We start from the raw sequence: 11,486 nt of genomic DNA, 5'->3' as shown, positions 1-11,486 counted from the left end.
CGGCTGGTCTGTATGTGGGATCCGAACCCTCGGCGGGAGCGCCACCACGCTTCCCAAGCGGGGCACTGTAGCAGTGTGCCACCGGGCCGGCCCCTGAGCCTAATTTTCCCATAGGACTTTCACAGGGGCAGTGTGGTGCACTAGAAAGAATAGGAACCAGGAAGCCAGACAGAACCAAATATTGGGGGATGTTATATAATCTATATGAGATTTTTATTATCTATAAATTAAAGACCTAATACATATCTCACAGTATTGTTTTAAGAGTTAAATGAAATGACTGGATACACAGTTTGATTTAGTAGAAACACACTGAATGCCAGTTCCCTCCTTTTCTCCCTAGTGTGCTCACTGAATTTTCCCATAAAATTGCATAGAATGCATCAATAATGCAACTATTTTAATAAACACAGCTACTTCCTTTTTTTCAGTTCAAGCATTAATAAATAGAATCATAATTTTATGAATAACTTTATAGTATTAAACAGATAAATTGCTTAAATTGCTTTAATTAGGATAAAAAGAAAAATATACGGAAGAGCCTTTATTCACCTTTCCTTAGATTTTTCAATCCTCCCACAATAAAACACAAACATAAAACTATATTTAATAATCTAAAAATTTAGCAAAGATTTCTTATAGTATCAACCTTCAACACTTGGAGTTTTTTTCCCCCCATAATTTAAGAGAATTGAGCTTTACCTTAGTTGATAGCAGTATAATGAAATACTTAGTATATTTACTCCAGCCTTTTTCACTGATATAAAGTCTTTTAGCCAATATGACTCTGTTTCTTTCAATTAGCTGTAAAAATAATGTACTATAATCAGGAACTCAAAACATTAACAAATCACTATCATTTATTACAGTGTTTTCACATATCAATTTTTCATTGAATCATTAACTTAACCAAATTTTCTTGTTTAAATCTAACTAATTTGAATCGCAAATTCATTTTTTCTAAAACTACTGAACTGGAGCCAAATTAAAGTATAGTTTATAGCAGAGGTTCTCAAACAATTTGATCTAAGACTGCTTTACACTAAAAAATTATTGGGGATTCCAAAGTGCTTTTATTTATGTGGATTGTATCTATCAGTATGTGCTGGACTGAAAATTAAACTAACATTCTTTTAAAAATATATTTATTGATTCACTTACACCTAACATTAATAAACCCATTATGTAAACATAAATAACATTTTTATGAAAAAATATTTTTCAAAAAAATGAGTGAAAAGAGTGCCATTGTTTCATACTTTTACAAATATCTTTAATGTCTGCCTTAAAAGAATAGAGCTGGATTCTTATATTTGCTTCTGCATTCAATCTGTTGCAATATCCCATGTCATGTAGCTTCTAGAAAAAGCTACTGCATACTCAAGAGAATGAGGGTGAAAAAAACTAATATATTAGTTTTTTTTTTTTTTTCTCCCCTGGTGGCTGGCTAGTATAAGAATCCAAATCCTACATCTTAGTATTTTGATGAAATTAGTTTGACCTCATAGAACTCCTGAAAGGATATCAATTGTATAATCATTTAATAATTGACTGTTCTAGACACTGTGAACATAGCCATGAATGAAAGAGACAAAGTCCTTATTTTCAGGGAGTTGTCGCTTAACTCCTGAAAGGATATCAATTGTATAATCATTTAATAATTGACTGTTCTAGACACTGTGAATATAGCCATGAATGAAAGAGACAAAGTCCTTATTTTCAGGGAGTTGTCGCTTCTGGGTGAAAGGGACTTTAAGAATAATCTCACACAAAGTCCCATCAATGCAAGGTACTCTTTTATAGAAACCTCTACCAGGAGTCAGTTCTCTACTGTTTATTTTTTATACATTATTATTATTGTTGTTATTATTATTATTATTGGTGGCTGATGGGTACTGGGATCCAAACCCTTGACCTTACTGTTATAACACCATACTCTAATGAACTGAGCTAACAGGCTAGCCCCTATCTACTGTTTAAATACTTTTACTGTGAGGGAGCTGACTTGTCTTTTTTTCTCCTACTGAACATGCCTTGCTAGATTTGTTTCTTATATATTTACTGTCATAATTGTTTCCTCTGAATATGTTAATGTCCCTTTTAAAATTCTGCATCAGGATGGAACATTGTGCCCTAGACGAGGTCTGACCATCCCAGAGGAAAATGGAACAATTATCTCCTATTTTCTTTACTTCTAATCTTTGCTCCTAATCTTGTAAGAGTCTAGTATTATTTTAAGAACCATCTCATGCAGTCACCTTATAGCCAATTCACAGTCATTTCAGTGTCACAGATCTTTTTTTCATTTACACTATTCTTACACTGGGTACCCCCCCTTTAGGTTTAGACTTGCTAGGTTAACCATTTATTAGCTGTGTGAGGTTGGGCAAATTACCTCTTCGAGTCCCAGTTTCCTCATCTGAAAAATGTGGGTAATGATAGTCCTACTTCATGGCATTATTACAAAAACTATGCTAATTATTCCCTTAGCAAAATATCTGACACACAGTAATAACTGAATAAATGATAGCTGCTGCTGTTTTATAACAACATTAATCATGGCAATTATTAATAATAACCATATTAATAAGAGTAATCTATTCATTTATCCCTACTAACATTTCGTTTGTCTGAATAAGCCCATCATTCTAGATTGATGAGATAATTTGAATCTCTTAAGTTTTTAAGGGCAGGAACTTTGTCTTATTTTTGTTTCACCAACTGGTATATAGCATAATGTATGATGCATAATAGGTGCACAAAGTTTGCTTAAGAAAAAAGCAGATCCTCAAAACTTACCTTTCTTAGACAAAAAAACAATACATAATTGTTAAAACAAAGTCAAACAATACAGAAGCACAAAGTAAAAATTTAAAATTTCCACCACTCCCCTCGCCTTAAAATTCAACTCACCAAAGATAATCAGTGTTATTAATTTGATGTTCAATATTAAAATCTTTTTGTGTTTGCATACACAAACTACACATGTATAGTTTTTTATATACTTGCGATAGCTTTAACTAAATGTATATAGACTTTTATAATATCCTATTCTAAAACTTGCTGCTTCTTTCACTTACAGATATTTTTCCAAGTACATATATGTCTACAACATTCTTTTAAAGGACTGCTTAGTATTCCATCATTTGGATAACTATAACTTATTTCCTTATTGATGGATATTTAGATTATCTGAGTATTTTTTTGTAATCATATGCGATGCTGAACATTCATATCCTTATTCACTTGTACCAGTTTTTCTCAGGAATGGATTCTTGCCAGTGGGATTGCTTGGTCAAAGGGGTACAAATTTAAAATATTGTAAGCCCCTATAAAAGTCTCCAAAAAGGCTATACCAATTTATAGCTCCATCAACAGTACATGAAAGTGTCCTGTTTATCATTTAATATTTGCTAATCTGGGCCGGCCCGTGGCTCACTCGGGAGAGTGTGGTGCTGATAATATTTGCTAATCTGGGCCGGCCCGTGGCTCACTCGGGAGAGTGTGGTGCTGATAATATTTGCTAATCTGGGCCGGCCCGTGGCTCACTCGGGAGAGTGTGGTGCTGATAATATTTGCTAATCTGGGCCGGCCCGTGGCTCACTCGGGAGAGTGTGGTGCTGATAATATTTGCTAATCTGGGCCGGCCCGTGGCTCACTCGGGAGAGTGTGGTGCTGATAATATTTGCTAATCTGCTAAGCTAAAAATGGTATCTAATTATTCTTTATTTTCCTTTTTTTTTTCCTTTTTGTCTTTTTTACTGACCAGTAACGGGATCGCAACCCTCGATGTTGCGCCCGCACCATGCTCAGCCAGTGAGCAGGAACCGGTCTCCACATGGGATCCGAACGCTCAACGGGAGCGCCGCCGCACTCCCAAGCAGCGCACTCTCCAGTGCGCCACCGGGCCAGCCCTATTTTCCATTTTAATGATTATTTGTAAGGTTGTTATTTTTATATTAGACCATTGAATTTCTTGCTCTGAATTATCTACTCATATTCTGTGCCTATTGTTTTACTGGATTATTTTTACTTTTAAAATTTATTTAGTAGATAACTTTAATAATATTAACTGCTTGTTATATGAAGTACCAACATTTTCTTGAAGTCTATTATTTGCTTTATTTCTGGTGACTGTCACTACACGAAAGTTTTTAACTTCAAGGTTTCATGTTATGCTTAGAAAGAGCTTCCTCATTTCAATATTTTAAAAATATTCTCATATAATTTACTCTAATATATTTATAGTTTCATTGTTTTTACATTTAAATATGTAATCCATTCTGAGTTTTACTTCTTTTTTTTTTTTTTTTTTTCCCTTTTTGTCTTTTTTACTGACCAGTAACGGGATCGCAACCCTCGGTGTCGTGCCCATACTGGGGACTGGCAACGGGATCGCAACCCTCGGTGTTGCTCCCACACCGCACTCAGCCAGTGAGCGGGAACCGGTCTCCCCATGGGATCCGAACCCTTGGCGGGAGCACCGCCGCGCTCCCAAGTGGCGCACTCTCCAGTGTGCCACTGGGCTGGCCCTGAGTTTTACTTCTTATGTAACCTTTTTCATGAGGTAGTGATCTAAATTTTTTAACAATTAGATAATCACTTGTGCCAGTCCAATTTGAATATCCCATGAGTCTATTTCTCAACTTTCTATTCGGTCCTTTCATCAATTCTTTATTTATCTGTTTATTCTGTATTTATCTATTCTTACCAAGTTACCACATCCTTAGTAACTTTTATTTTATAATACATTTTGAGATCTAGAAGGACAAGTTATTTCTTATTAATCTTCTTTTAAATTGTTTTATTTTCATATTCAGATTTTTCAAGATGGACTTTATAATCAACTTGCCAAATTCCTAAAAATAAGATAGTTATTGACATTTTTAACAGAATTATATTGAACTTACAGATTAATTTGGAGAGACCTAACAACTATACAATATTGATTATTCTCAACCAGCAATATATAATATAGCTCTTCTTTTATTTAGTTTTCTTTTAAGTTCTTTAGCAAAATTTTAGAGTTTTCAACATATAGTATTTCTTCCTTTCTTGTTAAGTTTATTCCCTCTTTGCATTTCTAATTGTTTACTATTGGTATAGAGAGAATCTGTTAGTTTTTGTATATTTATCTAATATCCAGCTGCCTTATCAGAAGCTAATTATTTAAATAGACTTTTTCCAGTTTTCTGGGTAGATAATTGCATCATCAACAAATAGTAATTTTAAAGCTTTTTTCCGTACTTATACCTCTTGATTTTATTTGCATTTTATTATCTGAATTAGGACCTCTGGGAATAGCTGAAATCCTTTCACCTCTCCTGAATGGCAATGCTTCTAGCATGCCCCCATTAATACTCTAGATTTCTAATAAGTAAACATTTTCCTAAAAACAAATCTTGTTTTCTCTATCCAGCTTCCTCTCTAGTTTTGCAACATCTGCACATGTTGACAGGGATGCCTTCCACATTTCCATCCAAATAATTGACAAGCTACTACACAGGGCAGAGTCTAATACAGAACTCTAATGCAGATATATTAATGCAGGATAGCTCCATGGAGAATCCTGTGATCTGCCATCAGTGAACCACTGAATCAATCCAATTGAACCAATTTTTTAATCTGTTGAGGGTCATAATTCACTATAAGTCCCAGATGTTAGAATAGCCAATAAACAAGTAAACATTTTAGAAATATAGAATAATGTGAAACTTTGCTATTTCCCGAAAGCATTGCTATAATGGTCCACAGGCTACCATATTTTAATTCACTTGTCATCTTGTATACCATGAAAACAGGACCAGAGTGTGATGTCCAGTGATTCTAATATGATTACATAATGTGAAAAAACAAGAATCACCTTTCCTAGCTTATTATTAGTATAAATTTAAGTTGAAATTTTTAAAATGTTCCCAAACAACAGAAAAAGAATTCTTGTTCATATTTCATAGTTTCTGGTGGAAAACAAAAAGCCCTTAATTGTGTAATAGCTAGGCACCCAACAAAGAAAAAAAAAAAAGAAAAAAATTTAACTTTCCCTTTTGAAGGCCAACAAAAGCCATATTATTCATCAATAAATACACATCTTCATTTTTTTGGAATTTTTGTTTAGATTATTGAAAATTATAAAATAAAAATTTAGCCAAAAAAAGTTTGAGTTGTAAATCCAGATGAACCAACCTTTAGGGCCAATTCATATGTTGCTGAGCTCCAGATATCTCTTTCTGCCATTAACTGTTTAATATCATTCTCCATCCTTCCTCTTTGTAATGTGTATAAGTCATGGTATTCTTCTACAATTCTAAAAGGAAAATCAAGCAACAGTTATATAGACACATTTTTTTATAAGAACTTTGTTCTAAGATAGGCAATCTGTTCCTTTAAAACTTATCATAATGTAATTATGGTATAATTGCTGGATATGCTGATAATACTCATGTACAGTAAAATAGAAGAAAAAAATTTACATTTCATTTATAAATCTTACAAAAGTCTTAGTGAAAGTAAAAAGTTCAACATAAGTTCTCTGCTCTAAACATTTTTCATCTTATTTATTCACTAGAATTTTCATAGTATGATATCCCAATGGTATAATAGCACCATATCTAATGAAAATTCAGAATACAAGTACCAATAATATAGTAGTTTTATTTTTAAGCTTCTTTGTTTATAGACCTAGGATTTTTCATTAGAGGCATTAAGCTCAATAATTGTAATCCACTAAATTTTAAAAGTATATATAATTAGTATGAGATTAAAGAAAAACTTTTCCCAACCCCCAAAAGCTTAAGTATAATTAAGTACCTTTTTCTTAACTATTGTTTCTTCATGTCTACCAAAACATATCTTTTCCTTCTGAAGCTTCTAGAATTAAAAGCCCTTCTGAGATTAGATACAAACACAAATGTTGTAAACTGACAAGTAGCATTTCACAAATCTTTTGAAACACTTCCTCCTGTGGGATTGTAACTTTGCTGTAAGAATTAAAGACCAGTGATGTAGAATTCTTCTAGTTTTAGTGAAAGTCAGGAACAACCACATCAGTTCTTGAAGCCTCATCCTATTTGGAAGTTTCCATTTGTTCAAAATAACTAAGAAGATATTTACACAGGTGAATATATATACAAACATTCACTGAGCTATACTCAAGGTTTGGGCAACTTACTGTCTGAAAATTAGACCTCAATTTTTAAAAAAGGAATTAATGACCCTAGTTTATAACAGCAAAAGCACAAAATTCAGAGACAATCTCAATGTCCAACAACAAGAGATTGGTCAGATAAAATATGATGTAGTTCTATGATGAAAACACTCTGCAGCTAATTAAAGATTGTGTTCTTAATACTTCGGCACATGGAAAATTTTTTTATGTTATAATATAAAATGAAAAAATCCAAAAAATAAAATTATACATTCAGTTTGATCTCATTTTTATTTAAAAAAATACATAGAAGAGTGAATGAAATATATCAAAATACTAATAGCAGCTAACTCTAAAAGAATTATGACTGTTTTTTATTTTCTATTTGTGTTTCCATGTTTTCCAAATTTTCAATTAAATCATCAGTTATTTTGAGAAAAAAGTATTACTAAAAATTTCTAATTACAAAAAAATAAATGAACCATCCCATGTCAGAACTACCAACTTCAAAGGAAACAAGATTTCCTTTTCCCTTTCCATTTCTTCTTCACTGGTTTTAGAAAATGTTTTGTTCTTACAATGGACATTAGCACAAAAGGAGTTTTACTTTGTTTTTTTAATTCATTCAACAAATATCTGTTTAGTGTACACTCTGTGGCAGGTACTGTTCAAAACAAAACAAAAAAATCCTTGCCCTTACAAAGTTTATTTATTTATTTATTTATTTATTTATTTATTTATTTATTTATTTCAAAAAGATGACCGGTAAGGGGATCTTAACCCTTGACTTGGTGTTGCCAGCACCACACTCAGCCAGTGAGCGAACCGGCCATCCCTATATAGGATCCGAACCCGTGGCCTTGGTGTTATCAGCACCGCACTCTCCCAAGTGAGCCATGGGCCGGCCCTGCTCTTACAAAGTTTAGTGAGGAAAGACGATAAACAAATAAATAGTCAAACATAACATATTAAGTAGTGATACGGTTATGGATAAAAATAAGTCAGGGGAAGGGGATTGATAGTATGAGGTATATTACAATTTTAAATAGGGGTATCAGGAAAGATCTTATTGAGAAAATGTCATTTGAGCAAAGATCTGAAGGAGGGAGGGAGGAAACTACACAGCTCTCTGGGGGAAGAGGATTCTCATGTAATCAAGAAATAGCACAAAGGCCAGTATGTCTAAAATAAAGAAGAAGTCTGAGAAATTCTAATATGATATGCCTTGTAAGCCATTTTATTTTTTTATTTTTAAAATTAAATTAAATTAAATTTTACTGCTCAAAATACATTGTACTTGATTTTCATGCCCGTTAAGCCATTTAAAAAAAAAAAAACATTGCTTTTTACTCTGAGATGGCAAGTACTGTACAATTTTGAGCAGAAAGATGGCATTTTCTGAGTTAAAGTAGATCATGTTGGCTGGTGTTTTTTGTTTTTGTTTTTGTCTTTTTTTGTGTCCGGCAATGGATCGCAACCCTCAGTGTCGCGCCCGTACCGGACAGGGACCGGCAACGGGATCGCAACCCTCGGCGTAGCGCCCACACCTCGCTCAGCCAGTGAGCGGGAACCGGTCTGTATGTGGGATCTGAACCCTCGGCGGGAGCGCCGCTGCGCTCCCAAGCGGCGCACTGTAGCAGTGCGCCACCGGGCCGGCCCCAAGCTGGTGTGTTTTGAATAAAGTAGCGTAAAGGCAAAAGTAAAAAGGCCATCCAGAGCTTATTGAAGTAGCCCAGAGAAGAGATGAAAATGATAGTAGTTAAGATTCTGGATATATTATGAAAGGAGAGTGTATGAAATTTGCTGATGGAGAGATGTAAAAGAAAGGGATCAAGGATGACTCCAAGATTTTTGTTAGTTTCTGAGAAACTAAAAGAATGGAGTCGTCATTAGCTGAGACATGAAATAGTATGGGTGTGGGGAAAATAGGATAATTTAGTCAGGCTTCCTCAACATTTCTTATTAACAAGTGGTGTGTGGGTGGAGTTAGTGCCCATGTGTGCCAATGTGTCTTTTTAGTTCATTGCTATTGTGTGTTCTTGGGTTTGTGAAGCAGAGCTGGGTGCAGAGCTCATGTCTAAAAGTAGAGCATGTTTACTCTGCTGGCAGGTGCTCAGTGTCAGTTTTTCTTTAGACTTTGCCTGTAGCAGTCGAGCAGTTGAGTTTCTCTGTGGACTGCTTAGCTCATACTGTTGTGTGTGCTGAATAAAGACTATTCCTTCTTCAACCAAGGTTCCAAGGACCTTTTTGCCAGTTACCTAGCTTGTAGACCTGCCTGTGAACAGGATCGAGGGGTCTGTGAGGTCCAGACCCTAGCCCTAGCTCTACAATGGGGAAGCAGGTTTGGATGGTAAGAGCAGATATTCAGTTTGGGCATGTTAGGCATCTAATTAGAAATATTAAGACGGGCTGGCCCCGTGGCTCACTCGGGAGAGTGCGGTGCTAGTAGCGCCAAAGCCGCGGGTTCGGATCCTATATAGGGATGGCCGGTGCACTCACTGGCTGAGCATGGTGCAGGCAACACTGTGCCGAGGGTTGCGATCCCTTACCAGTCACACACACAAAAAAAGAAATATTAAGAGCATAAATACAGAAAAGGTTCAAGGAATGTGCACTTCAGTATTTAGAAATTGGTAAGATGAAAAGGAACTTGCAAGGGCTATCCGTAAGAAGGTAGAACCAGTAAAGTAGAAGGCAAACCAGGAGAGTATAATACACCCAAAGACATTGTTTCAAGTAAGAGCAACTGATTAATTGTGACAAATGCTGCTGGTAAATCAAGTTAAACAAGAATTCAGAATTGACCACTAGATTGGCAATATGAAGGTCACTGGTGACTTTGACAAATGCAGTTTAGTGGAATGATGCAAATGAAAGACTGATTGGAGTGGGTTCAAGAGATAATGGGAGGAGAGATAACAAAGAAAACAATGAGTATGACAACTTTTTGAATTAGTTTTCTGTAAGGTGAACAGAGAAATGACGCTATACCTGTAAGGGGATGTGCACTTCTAAGAGACTTGGGGGTATTTTTGTTCGTTGTTTTGTTTTTAAGAAGGAGGTAGTTATAGCATATTTGTATACTGATGGGACTAATTAGTTGAAGATGGGAAAATTGATGCAAAAGGAACAAAAAATATTTGCTGAAAATATCTCAAGTAAGAGGGGATATGATAGTAGACAAATGGAGAGATTGGCCTTAGAAAGGAGCAGTTTATAATAACAGAAGGGAGAATAGAATGTATGGGCACAAAGGCAGGTGGGTGGGTAAGTGTGAGGATGAGAGCTTGAGTTCTCTTCTGTTTGCTGCTTCCTTTTAGAAAGCAAGATCACCAGCTAAGAAAGAGAATGGAGAGATAGGTGGTATGAGGATAGGAGACTAAGTATAGAATAGTTATGTAGGAAGACAAGAAATGTAAATCAGCTACAGGAAACAACAGTACATACAAGCATAACAGGAAAAAAATGAATAAAGTATCCCCTGTCTCTCATTCTAGTAAAGAATAAAACAGAATAAAAGTAAGAATCCATTTTTGAATTTAGATTCTGTGTACATTTGTTTTTTCTTGACATTTAAAAAACATAGTCCATCTTCAATGAGTGAAAAAAACACAGGAATAGACTGGATTAAAAGAGATACAAAACAAGATACAAGGTGTGGTCCTAGAGTGGAAACTAGATTGGACAACCCAACTGTAAAAGACATTTATGAACAATTGGGAAAATCTGAATATGACCTGGGTAATTCATGAAGTGAAAATTTACTGAAATAAAGATTCTTGACTAAAAAAAAAATGGCTGTAAAACAGTGTTACTATACAATTTTGATTTAACAAATACATATACATCAGAGCACATGTACATAGAAACAAGATCACAAGAATATACACTAAGGCATTTATAGTAGTAGTCTATGGGTGGTAACATTGTGATTTTTTTCTTCATTTTTGCTTGTTTGTATTTTTAATTTTTTTACAAAGGTACATGTATAACTTCTGTAATAATATTATTTTAATTAACTGAATAAAAAATTAAAATGTAATCAGATATATATAAGAGCCTCTAGCAATCAGAAACCATATCTCACTATCTGGCCCTTTACAGAAAAAGTTTGCTAACCCCTGAGATAGAATAAAAACATTAAGACCATAATAAAGTCACTAAAATCTAAAAAAGAACCAGACTCACCTACACCACTAATTAGGAAAATGCCAACAAAAACCAGATGCCCTTTCCTACCCAGCAGATTGATAAAAGATATGGGCAAGTGGGAGCTCTCATGCACTGATACACTGGTACAATCACTCTTAGGAACATTTTGGCAACATCTAGCAAGAACAAC

General features: G+C 34.7%; 1 protein-coding gene across 1 annotated transcript in view; it reads right to left on the bottom strand.

Moving 5' to 3' along the window:
- Positions 1-11,486, bottom strand: part of AXDND1 (axonemal dynein light chain domain containing 1) — an 88,671-nt gene that overhangs the window by 29,902 nt on the left and 47,283 nt on the right. Inside the window, exons 11-12 of the mRNA XM_008592051.1 lie at positions 6,184-6,304; positions 703-804 (exon numbers count right to left, since the gene is read on the bottom strand). Coding sequence (XP_008590273.1) covers positions 703-804; positions 6,184-6,304 — 223 coding nt within the window. The remainder of the gene's footprint in view (positions 1-702; positions 805-6,183; positions 6,305-11,486) is intronic.

Source organism: Galeopterus variegatus, unplaced genomic scaffold, assembly GCF_000696425.1.
Source record: "Galeopterus variegatus unplaced genomic scaffold, G_variegatus-3.0.2 Scaffold7539, whole genome shotgun sequence".
In the NCBI taxonomy this organism is placed as follows: Eukaryota; Metazoa; Chordata; class Mammalia; order Dermoptera; family Cynocephalidae; genus Galeopterus; species Galeopterus variegatus.
Note: the sequence above shows the minus strand (reverse complement) of the source record. Positions and strands in the feature narration are given on the sequence as shown.